This window comes from Falco biarmicus, chromosome 1 (assembly GCF_023638135.1).
Source record: "Falco biarmicus isolate bFalBia1 chromosome 1, bFalBia1.pri, whole genome shotgun sequence".
Taxonomy (NCBI): domain Eukaryota; kingdom Metazoa; phylum Chordata; class Aves; order Falconiformes; family Falconidae; genus Falco; species Falco biarmicus.
This window is the reverse complement of record NC_079288.1, coordinates 86,203,523-86,220,619: the sequence shown is the minus strand read 5'-3', so window position 1 is coordinate 86,220,619 and position 17,097 is coordinate 86,203,523. Positions and strand designations below refer to the sequence as shown.

Here is a 17,097-nt window from a genome sequence, read left to right as displayed (position 1 = left end):
GCAAAAGTAGGACAAAACATCTTCAACACCCTCTGGGTAGTAAACCTGGTAGGACTGGCTGCTGTGAGCCAGACAGATGCAGCCTCTGTGGTGCAAGAAGAGACCTGACACCTGCCTTACAGGTACAGAGGGATGTACAGCTAGCAGGGAACTGGGGCCATCTGAAAAGCCAGAGGGCGTGGAAAGGGGATGGAAAAGCTCTTCTGCAACTTGGCAGAACTCTGGGCCTGTGGGATTTCAGCAGCCACTGCTGGCAGAGCGATGCCCTCCACTCCCAGCCACAGGGAGAGGCACAGCCAGCCCTGCATCCCAGGCTATCAGCACAACTGGCCCCCATCGCTGCCTCAATTCCCAGGCACCGTTTTTCCCCACTTGCCTCTTGCTCTCCCTCCGGCAGGAAGAGTTCCTCCTCTCAATTAGTGGCCTGACTCTCTCCTCAATGGCCCATAAAATAATTAGAACAAGTCCCAAACTAGAACAACCTTTAACCCCCCTGTCCCACTCCCATCGTTCAGATTAACAAGGCAACTCTGCATCATTAATCTCTAAACTGTGCTGTTGAATGAGCAATTTGTGTACAATAACGAACAGAGCAGGTATTAAACATTTCTTATGCACACAGTACACAAGTTACTCATTAAAGAGGAAAACGTGTTGAAACATTAAGCAGAAAGCAGGAACCATAAAACATCCCTTTCCAGTCTTTTTGAGAAGCCAACTACATTTTCATGCCTGTTTGAGCACACATATAAATGTATCTCCCGTTTTTAAAGCGGATAATGTAATTGCCTTGCTCCAAGATACTCTGGGCAGCCAGCGTTCAGTACTCGCTGCGTACGCACCGGGTCTATTAGCTCTATTAGGGATGAATGTTGGATCTGACACTACATGGCTGAGCAAATTCTTTGATGATGAGGGAAAGTTAAATCACTTTGGGGATCACATCAGGCTGGCATGAGATGCATTGCGCGATGACAAGGTGATGCCATCCTCTTTTGGGGATGGAGGGATCAGCAACAGGCTCAGTCTGAACCAGGGCAGCTCTTGAAAGCGGCCAGGAAACACTCCCTTACCTGATCAAGTAGCAACAGAAGAGCAAACTGAGGATGAAGACGAAGATGGCCGTGCCGAAAACCACGATGTATATGTTGAGAGGCAGGTTCTGGAACCCGATGTTCGGCATCCTGAAACTGTAATGCTGGAAGTCCGAGCTCATGGGTAGGCTGCAGAGACAGGGAGAAAACAGATGGATGTGAGGCTCCTTCGGCAGCACGGGATGCCCTTTGGAGACGAACGGTCCTTCCAAAGGCAGGCAGAGGGGAAGAAGAGGGAAGCAAGCAGTGCTGCCTTCTCGCTTGCCATCCCCCGGGGTGAAGGCATCCTTTCCTGAAACCGAGCCCCCTGCTCAGCAACCCTGAAAACAAAGCAGGGCTGGATCAGCCAGGGCTGGGATTTTTCTTCTCCCGCTGTGAGCTTCTCCTCCAGCTATTTTCCCCTCTTCCTTACACACGTCATCCTTCAAGTTAAATGCTGTATCAGATGGGTGGTGGGGATTTGCATCCAAGCAGCGCCAGCTGCAGCCGATGTCCCCCAAACCTCTAATTTCATTAGTTAGGCCAAATACTAAAAGCAGCCAGAAAGCCTTGTAGCAAGGCAGGTTTTCTTCCCTTCCCCTCCTGCGGTTTCTGAGCCAGATTCCTCATTCCGTACAAATCCTCCCTCTAAAACCATTGAGCATGCACGTGAACCGGCGCAGGTTCAACACACTCCCCACACATCCCCGGCAGAAAGGAGAGGACAAGGACATTCTGATGCCATACGGCAGCACTGCCAAGAAATTATAGGGGCTGTAAAAAGAGACTTGGTTTGGTTTTTTTCCATGTGAGATCTGGGTTTGGTTGTTTAAAGGCATTTTTGCAGGTTTCAAGTTTACTTCTCAGTACAACCCCAGGCTGCTCCCCGCAGCAGCAAAACCCCAAAGCACCCGTGAGTGGCCTCCAAGAGGAAGATGCAACGATTTTGGCCGTCGACATAACCACATCTCAGACGTGTGACCAAAACCTCCCTGCCTTCAGTCAGACCCAATTGAAACACGAGCAGCTGCCCGGGATAACGACTTCAGTGTATCATCTCTCCCATGATTTTAGTTTTATGATTCATCGCACGGGACACTGATATTTTACAATAGCTCTTAACAGGGTATTTTTCAGGAGTCAGGCAGAAAACCAGCCTGATGTTTCTGTATCACCATATAAACCCTTTTGCTGCTGTTAATGCTTAAACCCCTTAACTGGAAAGCACATATTTACTATCTCTTATTATTATTCCTTTCTATTGCAATCATTCTCTGAGCCACTCACCCTTGAATGATCACAACTGTCTCTGGCCGGGCATAAAGTTCACCCACCCCCAGCTTAGAAAAGGAAGTTAAAAAACATGCCTTTTTTTCCTTTTGGCCCACAGGAGAGGGCTGGATGCAGCGTGCAATTCAGTTTCACAGGGAAAGTACCTGCAGTCTGAACCCCATTTCCCAAATAAAATTACTGAGGAATAACAAAATCCTCCCCCAGATTGGAGAGTTTTCAATGGTGCATTAATTGCACAGCTCCCAGTTTTGCATGGGATGAGAAGATCTTGGGGAAACTGCGGGATCTGAACCCAAACGCATTGGGGAAGGATGCTCCAAAAATCAAAGCATCCTCTGAATGCCCTGCTCCTCCAAGCAGCATCCTTGCTCCCGCATCTCCTTTTCTCCTTCAGACCCCTTTCACACCAAACCCCCTGGGCTTTCCTCTGTCCTCCCATCACATACACATTGCTCAGGTAGATATACATTGCATGCTCCCCAGCTGCTAGGCAGGGAGCAGACTCACCTTTCATCCCGGCTGCTTTGCCAGCACTAGCCCCTCGCCTGCACCCTCCTCACGCCCCTTGCTGAAGGCAGCATCTCTGGCAGTGCCAAACGCCCACCCGAGATCCTCCTTGCTTTCAGTTTCCTCGGCTCGCTGGAAGTTTCGAGGCAATTTCTGGTAAAGCCTGGATTTGATTAAAGCCTCCAGAGACGAACACGCATGTTCAGAAACTCTCCCAGCCAATGTGGAAATGCTACAGGAGCTCGGGGAGCTGGCACACGCGCTGCGAGCACTGGTGGGGATGGGATTTTACAGCACAGCAACCACCCGGCAGCTTACAGTCCTCCAGCAATGCTTGCTCTGCTCAGCTGAGCTGTTTTGCTTTGCAAATAAATTTTAAAAAGCCAAAACCAGCCCCCAAACCTTTGTTCCCAGCTCTGGCAGTTAATACACAGCTCAGAGTTACTGCACAGGGTTGGGTCTGATTCTCATCTCCATGCCGTTTGCTGAGTCAAAGGGATTTTAGACGGTTCAGGTTCAGGGGCTCTCCCCTTGGTCACGCTCACGCGACCGAGGCTGTTTTGGCTGGAGGACGAGGCTCCAGTTGCCCCTGCTCACACTTAGGTTTGTGCTGGTATTAGTGTTGGCCAAGGTTGGCTGCCTTCAGCTCCTCAACCACCCAAGAGAAAGTCAAACATCCTCCATCCAGGCAAGTTTCAGGTGAGCTTTTCCAAAAGAGAGACCACTCTTTGAGAAGAGGCAACAAAACCACCCAGCACTGGACTATTATTTTTCTTCCCTTTACAACTCCTTTAACTCTTCTTACCAGAGGTGGGGGCTTCGGTTCAGCTCTCCCACCAGGAGATGCCTCAGCGGACCGAGCACAAAAGCAGAGATGGTGGGTAAGAAAGATCCAGGCTGCATTTAGGGCAGCAAATCTCACTGAGCCAGAAAAACTCCTTATGGCTGTGTCCAGCCCAGCTGTACAGCTCCTCCACCAGTCCCCATGACTATGCCCACAGCTACAAACCATCACAGCCCCCAGCAACGAAACAGTCAGTAGAAATGGAGCTCCCTCCCACCAACAGCATCCTACTCTCTTCTTCCAACAGCACTACTTCCCTAATATTTTGCCCCAAAAGGATGTCACCAATGCAGCCACGACCTACCTGCTGGCCATACTGCAGGGGCTCAGCCTCCTGGGGACACTTCAGTCCCCTACGGTGCAAGTCCAGCGAGTCCCACCACCAGATTCATCCAACCCCTGTGCGAAATAACCTTCTCCACATAGGAACCACCTGGTCCTCCCTCCCTCCTGCTGCAACAGCTAAGAAACGTTATGGCAAAAACATGGAGCTCAGAGGTAAAAAATATTTTAGCCTGCACAGGATCCAGGAAACTGTTAACTTTAAAAGACTTCACTGAAATCAGATGATTTTAAGCAGCCACGCTTTGGGGCTGGGATTTTTTTGTTGGTTTGTTGGGGTGGTTTTTTTGGAGTTGGGGGGGAGGAACTGTATTTTAATCTAGTTCAGATTTGTGAGAATGCAGCCAAAAGAAATAAAAAAGAAGCTGTAAAAAAGGATAAAAAGTTTCTGGTGCAGAACAAAAGCCTCCCTGTTGCTCTCGCTGTGGGCAAGGCATTTCAAAGCAGGCAGATACCCCTCCTGGGGCACCCACCGCCCCTGGGATGGGGGGCATGAGCTGCCTGGAGAAAAGGGGGTTGATACTGCAGAAACCTTACAGAGGGGAGGATTTCCCTGGGGCTGGATGAGACTGTCTCTGTGGCATGAGGATATCAAGGTCTGGGGGGAACACACTGACTTGCTCCTTGTCTGTACAATGAAGCTGCCACGATGGCAGAGACAAAGCATAGAATGCCTGATGCCCATCTCTGCCTAGGTTTCTGACTGCATCTGGGTCCATTGGGTTTTTATGTCCTCGCAGAGCGTGAGGTCATGGGGAGAGGACTGCTAAACATCGAGAGCTAGGGAGGATGTCTGCTGGCCAGCAGCACTCAGGACAAAAGAAATAAGTTTGCTAAAGAAAGATAAACCTTGTGAAAGAGTGGGAAGAAAAAGCCCTGAACCAGGAAAGTCCTATGAGAGTCTGAAGGGTTGGCTGGAAGAAAATGGTTTCAGTGCACATAAAAAAAAAATTTAAATATATACGTGCGTATACATGCATGCATATTTCTTTGCATATTTATATATATAGTATATGTAATACATGGCAAATAAAATTATCTTTGACTAAAGGAAAGGAGAAAAAAATCTTATTTTCCCAGGCCGCAGCATGGAGGCAACTAAAGGGTGACTATTTAACAATTTAACAGCTTGCAAAAATAAAAAGGAATGGCAGTGTCCTCGCGATAGGGCCACATGCAGGCAGCACCACAAAGCAGGACAACCCGAGCTCTGTGCCTCCTCCTTCATTACACCCTCCAATGAATCAGCCACGCAGGGCTGAGCACATCCCCATTTCTTCAACAACTACAAAAATGAGCTTTAATTAAAAGCCAAGTTACAGTTAATGGCATATCAAGAAGTCAGGAAGTGAAGTGTTACAGGTCAGCATTAGCTCGCTGGCTTCGCAGTGCTTTGATTACAAGTTGGGCTGTTAAAGGCAAACCTAAATAAGCCACCTAGCCGAATTAATCCCTATTATAATCATAGCAAGCACTTAATGCGCTTAATAAGTGGGGCCAACCTCTTACCCAGAGCTTTCATTAGGAGATCTCAAAAGAATTAATAAAGGAGGCAATTAACTTCTTACAGGTAGAGAAACTGAGGCAGGGAGGAGCAGAGCGAGGCAGGAGAGTCACAGTCTATGAGGCTGGAATATGACACCAGGGATGCTGCTAGTCTGATGTAGGTGATGCCATGAGCACCACTCATGGGCTGAGAGCCGCAATTTTTTTGTTTCCTGCTGCTTTGCTGCATGGATTTGAACTGTGTGCTCCTTCTCTGGGTTTTACTTATTAAAAGGAGTGTGCACTTTTTTTAAAAAAAATTGTTATTATTTATTTATAATACCAGTGCATAAAGGGGCCACACGAGCGCTGTGCATCGTACCTAAATATAGCCCATGTGCTGGATGGAAGGGTGGTTTCTGCCTCTGCTGCCATAAATAAAAACCCATTTTCAGAGGGATTTACCTTATGTTTTCGAGATGAACAACTTCCTCCACAGGGATTCAAAGCAAACCCAGGACAGTCTGAACCTCCTGAACCATTAACTAAGGAAACTGGATGGAGCTGGTGGTCTGTGCCCCTGCAGCACCCCACTGGCGAAGCCAATACAACTCCAGGAAATACTGAGCTTTAAAAACTCAACAAAGCCAGACACACACAGGTTCCTGTCGCCCAGTCGAAGCCATGAACCTCAGGGAAAAGAAAATGCTAAGCCGTGGCAAAAATCCAAGTTGAAATATTTTATCAATGGGAAAGTTTTCAAGCAGGCGTGAATGACATCTCGAGTTTCAAAGGCGTTACGCAAGCCCACAACCTGTTTTATACAGGTTTAACCAAAATGGTTATTAACTCGGCTGAAAGTTAAACTGTGAGCAGCTGACAAGACCTTTCTGAAATATCCCAAGTTGTACTGCGAAGCAGGGTATTCTTCCATGCAATGAATCCACAACATAAAAGTTATTTAATGGGTATGACTAATGGGATAATATTTATTAAAAAAAAAAATTAAAAAATTGCCAGGGTTAAAAAAGTAGCAACAGATGCCTGCTTTTAACTTGCAAGCATACACACCCCCCCCCCTTGTGAACCCCAAAAGAAAAGCGAAGCCCTGACCTCAAGCAGCTGGAAGGAATTTCCTTCAGCTCCACCTCTGGAGCCGGTCCAGCGTGAGGATCTGCACCGCGGCAGTCGGAAAATCACAAGCAGCTGCAGAGCCAGCCCCCAAAACCAGCACCGCTGTTGCCCGAGAGATGCGGAGATGCCACAAGGCTGCATCGCCTTCGCCTGGGATGGAACAGGAGGGAAATCTCAGCGCTGCTCCAGCTGGTAGCAACGTCCTTTGCCATTCAAAACCAGGGGACAACAGAACCGAGAGTGGGGGGAAAACAACCAAAGTCTCGTCATGCTGCAATTTTAGTTGGGCTATGATGCTACTATAGGGATGGTGTCAGTCCACAGCCTGGCCACATCCAGTGCTGGCTCTGAGCATCCAACGGGACCCACCTCCTTCACCACAAAAAACAACAGCGAACAGAGGAGAAGCATGAGCAATCTCGCATGGCTCAGCAGCATTATTGCTTAGTGGGATTAATAACGGAGCAGCGGAGTGTGCCAGGAATGGAGAGCATCCCAACAGGTCCCTCGCATCCCTGACACCGCATGGCAGAGCTGCACTGAGATCCAGCAAAGCTCATCTGGAGCAATGCTGTGCCGTGGCTGGGGAACAGAGGAAACTTTTGGGTGTCAAGAACAAAACCTGTTTATTTGACCCATTTCCGCTGTGTGCAGGTTTTGAGGGTGGTGGTGGATTTTTGCTGCATGCCTGGACAACCAAGAAACCAAACTGACCTCCAACCAAGAACCACTTGGAACCTTTGATCCCTTCCCCCAAGAGTGAATCCAATGCTTTTTTTGAATAGGAATCAGGAAATTTCCTGGCAGTGATCCCTGGCTGGCTGACACCAAGCACAAAACCTTAACCCTCTCCACTGTCTTCGGGCAGGGGGACATAGGCAGAGCAACGTGGCAATGCGATGAAGCAATCAGCCACTGGAAAAAAACCAGAAAAGTCTTTATAATGAAAGGAATACCCAGCAGCGCAACTGGTACCACTGCAATTTTCATGAAGTGCTTTTGATTCTGGACAGTTTAACAGAATAATGATCCCACAACCTTAATACCAAGGAGCACCTTTAAACACGAAAATGTTTTTGCTACTATTGGCAGAGAAACGTGTGGAAAATAGGTCAGCTGCAGCTCCCATCGCTGAGTTTAAAGTCAAGTGCTTTCACCCAGTGTTGTCGGGAAGGCAAACCAGAGGTTTGCTCAGGGCTGATTTCACAAGTTTCAGGAAAAAAAGGCAAAAATAAACGGGGGTGGGGGTGGGAGAAATCAATAGTGCTTTTTAATCAGGTCTGCAGGAGGGGGGAAGTGGAGGTTGGAGGAGAGCCCTGCTTGGGCTCCCATCAGATCACAGAAATAAGAAATGGAGATCACTTATCAGGAGGGTTTGAAGCGGAGTCAGTAGTTTCCCTGCTTTGAAATGTGCACACTAGCTGCTCAAGTATGGTTCAGTTTGCTTCTCGGGGATGAAATAACACTTGAGGAATCTTTTCCCTTTGGCCCTGGGGATTTTTAATATTTTTTTCCCCCCTTTTCTGGGCACACAGCTCCATCCCAGATCCAACATCATGACCCACTGAGCTCACTCCTCCTCCTGAAAGCATGGTGGGAAAGGACGCACTGCTGCCTTGTCCTGCCCCCAGCCCCCTTGATACTCACAGCAGTGAGGGCAGAAGGCAGCAGCCCCCAGGACCCTGTGCAGGGTCACAGTGATGGGACCATATCACGCCATCCCTGCCTGCTGCTGTGGTGCTTGACAGAGCAGCATCACCCCATACCATACAGCTCAGGTGCTAAAACATTTAATAACACAGCATGTTATTAAATATGGGTGTATTTTAGCTGAAGCAAAGCACTGAAGTTACACACCACTGTAGGGTGGGCAGCTTTACACTAAACGTTGCAGTCTCCCCGCCCCTATTGCTCAATTTGGTGGAAATGATCTTCCGCTTTCATCTGCAGTTGTATTTCCTCATGTGCAAGAGTTTTCCCCAATTAGCAGGTTCTTTGGGGAAAGACAATTGGAAACCCTGTAAGAAACTCTCAGCCTATGCTGCTGAAGGGCTGGACCAGAGAACTTGGTGTTAAAAGCTTCAGGGAATTTGCAAATTCCTGGGTGAGGACACTGAGAGCCACTGGGGGCTCCCAAAATATCACATCTGGAAGAAAAATAATATTGCTTTGATCAAGTTGTCTTCAGGCAGAACAAAAGCAAATTGTTTTCTGCAGAGCAGAAGAGCAACCAGCCTTCTCTGCTCTTTCATATTGACAGGCAGATGGACTAAATGACCTCCTGAAACCCTTTTCCCCATTTCCTAAGCTCCTTTAATTGGGTGGGTGGTGCGGCACGCGGGAAATAAAATAAATCAGTGCAACACCCAGGGATCAATAATCCCTACAAAATCCTCCTGGAGGTAGGCACCCTGTGCTGGCAATGGGAATTGCAGCTGCTAGCAGGCATCCTATAAAGGCAATAAGAGGAGCCAAGCATAAACTGGGATGCAGGAAAGCACAATGCTCTCGTTTACCCTAAATAAGGTTGCTAGGTTATGGATTTTTTTGAGGGGGGGCATAATCTGAAAGGGCATCCAGATGGCTGTAAAGCCTTGCGGTGGAAAAGCAGCATGAGGCCATAGAGGGAAGAATTCCTCTTTATGTTGCTGATGTCTGCTCCCAGATCCTGGATTTCAGTCCCCAGGAATGCTCTCCACAGACCCTTTTAACTGCACCATTTATATTTGTGGTAAAAATTAAAGAGAAGAGGGAATTGAATGCAGAAGAGTGTAAAAGCTGGTGTCTGGATACCAGAAAAAAAAAAAGTCACTAAAATCCTGCAGAGGAGCCGTCCCCCAAAGCCCACGTTGGTTGTGCAAGGTTTGTATTTTAAGAAGCTGACAGCATTATAAAGCCTTCAGGAAAACCCAAACAAACCCCAACCTCAGCCTGCTGGGAATTTACACTAATGCCACGTCACTGTTGTTTGCTGTTTTCCTAATGCTTACAGAAAAATGAGCTGCGCAGTCAGTCTTCCCTTCCTCTGGTTTTAACAGAAGTACTGGGTTTTGAAGGAGTAATTTTTTTCTATCATTCCTTCTCCTCTGCTAACAGAGACTAGGAAGATTTTGCAATGCTTCAGAGTCCAGCAAAAATACCTCCCCGAGCCATATGGATACGGGGGACAAAACACTTCACTATCAGCATAAGCAAAGGGGGCTGCAAGGATCGCAAACCCCTCAAAATTTAGTTGGAAATGGAAAACCCCAGAGTTGTGTAGTCAAGCTAGGTGCTTGATGGAGATAGGCATGCATAAACCCAACATATACATCTCCTTCTCTGTCACACAGAGTCGCAGCACTGAAGGCAATGCCATGGGATACCTTCCTTCTCTCCTGTTCTGCCTGGCAACATGGCCTAACCTTAGTGGGATGGAGAAAGCCAGGGGACCTGAAAATTCAGGGGTACCCACACCCTGGGAGTCTGTAACCACGAGGTAATGGATAGGCATCTGTGAATTTTCAGCATTACCTACCCACACACCTCCTCTGCCCAAGGATGTTGCTTCTTATACAGGTTTCTCATAAACTGAGCCCTAAATAAGTAAAACTCCAAGTTACAGGCATGCTGCTGATGCAGGACTCACTTTTTTTATAAAAAAACCCACAAAACAACTTTTGAGAGTGTTACTTGAAGTTGGCATTTTTCTTGCAGCTGACGGCACAATACGGCTAAATATTTTCTGACTGCTTCAAGGCTACTGGGGCCTCCTTGGGAAGCGAAGCTAAAAAACACCAATGCGACTTTCATGCGTGTAATAGTTTGCTGTCAGTTCTTTACAAATTCCTGGGCACTGAATCGCTTACTAGAAGGCAAAATACATGAGTGGCACTAACAAGTCGGCTTGGCAACAGGCAGACAGGCTGCCTTGAGTGTCTTTTTAAAGGTCAAGAGAGCACATGATGCCTGAGAGCCCGGGCATTCGGTTTTCATTATGAGTTAAAGATATTTGCAGCGAGTCTGGTTATTAAATTGCCACCTCACACCAGCCAGTCACACATCTTTTAAAACCAATCTTTAAAGCCAAGACCTGCCCTTCCTCAAATATCATTATCCCTCTTTCAACCCACTCCTACCTTTCCCCACCTCCACCAAAACAGTGGCATTTGAGGGGAAAACCCGTGTTGAGATGTAACGCAAGGAAAGTTCCCACCACCGCAAAGATTTTTGGGTAGTGCTGCCGAGAAGCATCATTGAAATTCAGTGGGAGAAGCTGGTTTTCCTCCGCTCCGCGGGGGCTGCCATGTTAAATCACATTTGGATTCACAGTACAAGGCTGCTAAAACACCACCGCAGCGCCTATTGGCACATTTCAATGAAAACGCTGTGGCCTCATTAGTATAGTGGAAATTATGAGCTTGTCTTTGTATATATTTAAAAGCTTGCCTCTGAAAGTATATTGGGTCAGGGCCAGAAATTCCTGGCTTGGAGCTCCTACCACTCGGCAGTTCAGGATTGCTTTGCTCACACAGGTCAAACGACCATGCAGCCATCGACCCGAGAGAAAAGGCATTTAAAAAATACCCTACAGGGAAAGGCACAGGGCAGTATTGCAAGAGAAAGCAGAGCAACAGGGTTTGAACTAAACCTTCCTCCACATTAGCTCCATCCATGGTTTCCCTTACAAGCCAGTTAGTGATCATGTCCTAATGAAAGTGCAGGTTATAACTAAGAGGATGCAGGAATGTGGGGTGCGTGGAGTTTCATCCCGCTCCCATCACTCCTTACAGCCAGGGTGAGAGCATCCCATCAACCCAGAAGCGCCTCTGGGGATGGACCATGAAAGTCTGAATCCTTTGCAATAAGGGGCAACCTCATGAAATAACCTTGTTTTCAGGATCTGGTCAACTCAATATGCGATTTTACAAGTCTCTAATCAAGCAAAACTTTTGGGTCAGCTCCCTACTTACCCGCACGGGTGCCGCAATGCAGCCAAGCCACGCAAACCCAACGTATCTGCTGAACGGCTACTGCGGTTTGCTGCCAGGGATGCTGGAAAAAAAGAAAAAAAATCCCTAATATTGCACAAAAATCCAGAGCGAGGAAGGGACAGGATGAAGATATTGGTTTTAAATGCTTTGTTTCACAAAGGCTCCTATAAATTGGTTCAGCTTTTAGTAACAGCACAGAGATCCCCTTTTAAAACACGGCGATGACGTTACATGGCATAGAGAGAAAAGGAGGAGGGAAAAAAAAAAAAAGGCTCGGCTAATCCTTGCAATTTTATAAGCATCTGAGACACTAATCCGTTGATCTCATTGAAAAGGATTAGAATTACTCTCTCACCAGTAAATTTAAGAAGTTTTCTACCAGATGTAAACAAAAGCGGAGAACAGCCTGCAGAGATGGCTGCCACACAGTGAGTCCTTGCCGAGAAATCCTCACCAGAGCTGGTTTTGGGGTGGAAAAGGGGAATTTCTATCCCAGCGCCATGGAGGGTTGTCTGGAGTGATGCCGGTATCTGAGGCAAGCCCAGTCAGCTTGCCCAGCTGCAGCCAAAAGGCAGGATCCTGTCCCAGGCGAACATCCCACAGGGGCATCACAACCCATTTTGGGGTCCCACTGTTACTGGAATGATGCTCCAGATTTTAAAAAAAAAAACAAAAAACCACACAACACCACATAAAACCTCCAACTTGTTCTGCGCTGGCTAAGGAAAACGGTATTTTAATAGTAAGGCAAAAAGAGCGCAAACTTTTAAGCAGCAAATTGGATAACTCACACAAAACCCAAGTTTTGCACAGCTTTACAGCAACCTTCATCACACAGCTTTGAGGCAAGGACCCAAATTACTAAATATATAAATATAACATGGCATCCTTGTGTAAACAGTCTGGCACCTGCTGCTACATTTGTAATGAATAATTCGTAATATTAGGAATAAATTATTTGATTTAGAAGATGAAGCAGGCAACGTACAACCTAGTTTTTGATACCAACCACCGTTTGTTCCCAAGTTCAATGTCCTGGCTCTTAAGAGAAGCATTAACAGCTGAAATAAATCAAAACCTAAAGGGGGCTTCAGGCAAAAAAGATTCAGGTGATCCTTTGGTGAGGATAAGCCACTTCAGTTAGAAAACAAAAGTTTTCTAACGAAGAAAGCAAACTTTTCTTAGTGCTTGCTTCTTTCCTCTTTAAAATGCCATGCAAAAAGGAAACCTGATGGGATTTAAGCTTCAGCCTCAGCTTAAACCAGAGCTCTAATCTTAAAGACACTTTTGGAGGCGCTTGATGGGACAGGAGCAGTACCTCTCTTCTCCAGCCCATTTTAATGGGGTACCACTTTTTTTTTTTTTTTTTTTTTTCCTCTTTAGGCACAGAAAAATTTTCTTTTGGCTTTGGGAAAACACGTTGCATCCCCGTGCAGCCCATCTCCTAATGCTGCAACACTCCCACTCCCAGCTTTAGAGTCCAAGGCTCCTCCATACTGGAATAAACCACCCAGCACCGGGCTTGCCTCCAGCCCCATTCCTATAACATGGCTGCAACACATCCCAGGCCTTTGCCATCACCACTGACTCACTCCTGCTGCTGCATCAATGGCAGATGCATGGGGAAGGCGCTGCAGGAGATGCAAGAGAAGACGCTGCAGCTGATGCGAGGCGGGGAAGACACAAGGGGGAAGTCTCAAGGGTAGTCAGGAGCACACAACAACTGAGTGTCCCCCAGACAAAGCCACAGCTGAGGAAATGATGCATTTTTTCTGCTTTTACTCCCAATGTGCCACCCCCAAATAACGCTCAGCACAACAGTGAGGTTTTCTTTGGGTGCGAATACAAAGTGAGGCCAGGGTGGAGAGCTCAGCTGATGGAGAGCAGACCTACGTGAGCGCCAGCAGACAGGCTCCAGCCAGCTCTCAGGCGAGATCATCATTATTTATTCAGCCACAAAACATCTAACACCACACAGTCCTGTCCCACTTTGGATAGCCACTACTGTCACAGAGTCTCCAAAAGCCTCATCTTTTATCTCAGATACCAAGAGAGTGAGACGGTGGGTCTTAATCCAGCACTTCTCTCAACTAAAAAGCAAAAGAAAAAACAGCCCTGCAGCTGCGTTAATAACCAAGGAGCCAGGAAATCACCCCAGGGGAAGCCCAGCCTGACGACGGGTTTTTATACAGAACAATAGAAAAATGAAAATCTTTAAAGCGCCATGGAAATATTTGCCTGCTCGCGACAAAGCTCTGCGTGAAGAGAAGTTTAATTCAATCCGTACGGTATGCCGGCAATTTAATTTCGCGCAGGCTGCAAGCACAAAGAGCCTCGTCAGGGGGAGGCACAATGCTCCGATGAGTTTATTTTAGTTGGAAGCCATCAGGTGGGAGACCGTGCTCCCTCCCACCCAATTCTGATGGATAATTTGGCTTCACCCTTTTTCTTACCTGCCAGGCTGCTCCTCCTGGCTTCAAACAGACTGACTGAAGAGCTGAAACCTCCTGCTTCCATGCCTGTTGGTTCCCAGGACAGGAATCTGCATGGCCCCAGAGCTCTTATATTTTCCCCTAAATAATCCTCCAAGCCAAGAAGCCAGGAAACCCACCACAATTTGCAGGCAGGGAGAGCAGCAACGGCCCCGAGCCTGACGATGGCTGAAAAAAGGAGGGTGGCTGCTCTCCCCACTCAGCGCTTTCAGTTTCTCTCTTGCAAATGCTCTCCTGGCATGATTTCCTCTAAGGCGCTTTTGCAAGTTAAAAGCTGTATTAGGAGCAAGATTAATGCTCCACAAGGATAAAAAAAAACAACTTCGAATTGTTTAGATTGCAAAACGTCCTTTCAGATCATCAAGTCCAACTGTTAACCCAGCACTGCCAAGGACACTGCTGAACCATGTCCCTCAGCATCACAGCTACATGTCTTTTAAATACCTCCCCATCCCTGGGCAGCCTGTTCCAGTGCCCTTTTGGTGCAGACATGTTCCCTCACACCCAATCTCACCCTCCCCTGGCACAACGTGAGGCCCTTTGCTCTCGTCCTGTCGCTGGTTCCTGGGGAGCAGAGACCGACCCCCCTGGCTACAGCCTCCTGCCAGGCCGTTGCAGAGCCACCGGGTCCCCCCCAGCCCCCTTCTCTCCAGGCTGACCCCCCCGCCCCCCCAGGCTGGTGCCCCAGCCAGACACTGAGGGGCTGGAGCGTGTCCAGAGACGGGCAGCCGGTGTCTCCAGGAGATGCCGTGGGAGACGGTGCCAGAGGCTTCACTAAGGCCCAGGCAGACACCGGCCACAGCCTTTCCCTGCCCACTGAGCGGGTCACCCTGTCACAGCAGGTGATCACAGCCGGGCCTGATCGCCGGGCTGTCCCGTACGTGCCGCCTGGTGGCACTTGGGATGATGCTCCATAACCTTCCCCGGCACCGAGGTCAGGCTGACAGGGCTGCAGCTTCCTGATCCTCTTTCTGGCCCTTGTTGTAGACGGCCTCCAGCCACCACACCGCCCTTCTCGGCTCAGGAGCAGCCGGTCCAGTGGGCACCTTCCCTCGCCGGCTCCCTCACCGGCTGGGCCAGGGAGGTCTCTTCCACACGCTCCGGGAACCTCCTGGGCTGGTCCCTCCCTGCCGGGCTGTACTTCCAGCGGGCAGCTGCTAAGCTGAAGGCCCCCACCAGAACAAGGGCTGCCATTGTGAGACTTCTCCCAGCTGCTTATAGAATATGTCACCTGCCTCTTCGTCCCGGCTGGGTGGTCTGTAACAGACTCCCACCAGGTATCTGCCTTGTTGGCCTTTCCCTGACTCCTACGCATAGGCCCCCAACCCTATCGTCACCTTTGTTCAGCCCTGGACAACCAAAACACCCTGCAACCTACAGGGCTACCCACCGCCTCTCCTTCCTTGCCCATCCCTTCCGAAGAGTTCATACCCACCCATTGCAGCACTCCAGTCGTGCAAGTCATCCCACTGTGTTTCTGTGATGGCAACTACGTCCTAATTTCCCTGCTGCACAGTGGCTTCCGGCTCCTCCTGCTTGTTGCCCACACTGTGATGCCTTTCAGTTGGGCTGTTGATCCCGCCACCTTTTTGGGGGGAGAAGCCCCAATTCCTGCGTGACCATTCTCAGGCGGTTCCGTGGTTCTGACACATCCATGACCCTTGCGTCTTCGCTGCCGCATGGATCTCCATCCCCTGCCTCCACTGAGGTGGCAGACCGAAGGACCTCGCAAGCGTGCCGTCCCTCAAACGCTGCTGTGGTTCCCCAGGCTTCTCTCTAGTGAGCCTGGGTTTATCCCTTTTCCCCTTCAAATCTAGTTTAAGTCTCTTTCAACGAGCCCTGCTAACTCCTGCATGAAGATTCCTTTCCGGCTTTGAGACCGGTGTACCCTGTCCGTTGCTAGCAGCCTTGTGTTGTGTAAACTGACCTGTGATCAAAAAACCACCAAAATAAACAAGGAGAAGTTATTCCTGCTTGCTTATCATGTCCACAGCCCTGGAGCTTGCAGAAAAAGGAACCAGAAGGAGTTCCCCGCCTAGGCTTCCCACAGCCCTCTCTCCTCCTGCTTCTCAGTGTCTCGCCTGCTTTTTCCAAAGGCTGATCCAGTTTTAGCTCCAGCGTCGGAGCAACCCGAGACCTCGCAGCCTTCGGCTACGCCAAGGCAGCTGCTTGCAGCTAATTTGGTCTGTGAGGTCTGGCACCCAGCTCCTGCTGCCCGTCCATGCATCAGCACCGAGGCTTCTTGTTTCTCTCAGAGCAGCGAGGTCGGGCACAGAGTTGACCATCCTCCAGAAGCATGTCTTCTCCTCTCCTGCCACTGCTCATCCCCACCTTGGAGGCTTCACAATTGCTCTGTCCTCACCACGGATGCTACTGCTGGCATCCTTTCCAGGTGCTTTGGATGGCCACTCTTTCCTCCCATTGACATCCCTCTGGCACCGCAATCAGTTCATTAAGAGGACACAGGAGCCCCTGACACATAGTTGGAACTTTTTAGGTTTTTTTTTTCTTTGATGGAAAAGAAATGTGCGATACTGGTGAAGAAAGACACGCTGGATGGATGGCCTATGTCATCACTCTGGGGAGGGAAAATGATGCAGCTCCATCCCCAGTGAGCACTCAGGTACCGCTGCATCCTGGGATGGGGGAACCAGGTACTGCTCCAACCCACCATTCCTGATGAAGAAGATACTGAGGCTTTCCCATTCTTCAAGTTAGGAAGCAAGTTACCTCTGCCCATTGCTACTGTGAAACTGTGAGGGTTTTGCATCCTCTCTTTGAGCACGTGTTCGATGGGATCACCTGCATTTCTCAACCAAAAGGCACCCACTGGAGTCAGGCAATAGCTGAGCTCGCCTGCAGATAAGCCCCACATCACATCATCGCTGATGTCATTATTAAAGCGCTGTCAGTCACTCAGGGTGGGGACATGGGCAGGATGGCCACTCCCGACA

The 17,097-nt window shown here is 48.8% G+C and overlaps 1 protein-coding gene across 6 annotated transcripts in view; it reads right to left on the bottom strand.

Annotated features, from left to right (window-relative positions):
* RNF24 (ring finger protein 24) overlaps positions 1–17,097 on the bottom strand; it is a 33,571-nt gene that overhangs the window by 12,335 nt on the left and 4,139 nt on the right. The window contains exons 1-3 of one of the 6 annotated variants that reach the window (XM_056343413.1): positions 15,579–16,114; positions 11,631–11,712; positions 1,074–1,223 (exon numbers count right to left, since the gene is read on the bottom strand). In XM_056343413.1, the coding sequence (XP_056199388.1) occupies positions 1,074–1,223; positions 11,631–11,712; positions 15,579–15,582 (236 nt within the window). In that variant the 5' untranslated portion in view covers positions 15,583–16,114. Of the gene's footprint in view, positions 1–1,073; positions 1,224–6,657; positions 6,831–11,630; positions 11,713–14,104; positions 14,359–15,578; positions 16,115–17,097 lie in introns of those variants that run through there. The other 5 variants (XM_056343402.1, XM_056343449.1, XM_056343431.1 and 2 more) reach the window with 5 other exon arrangements.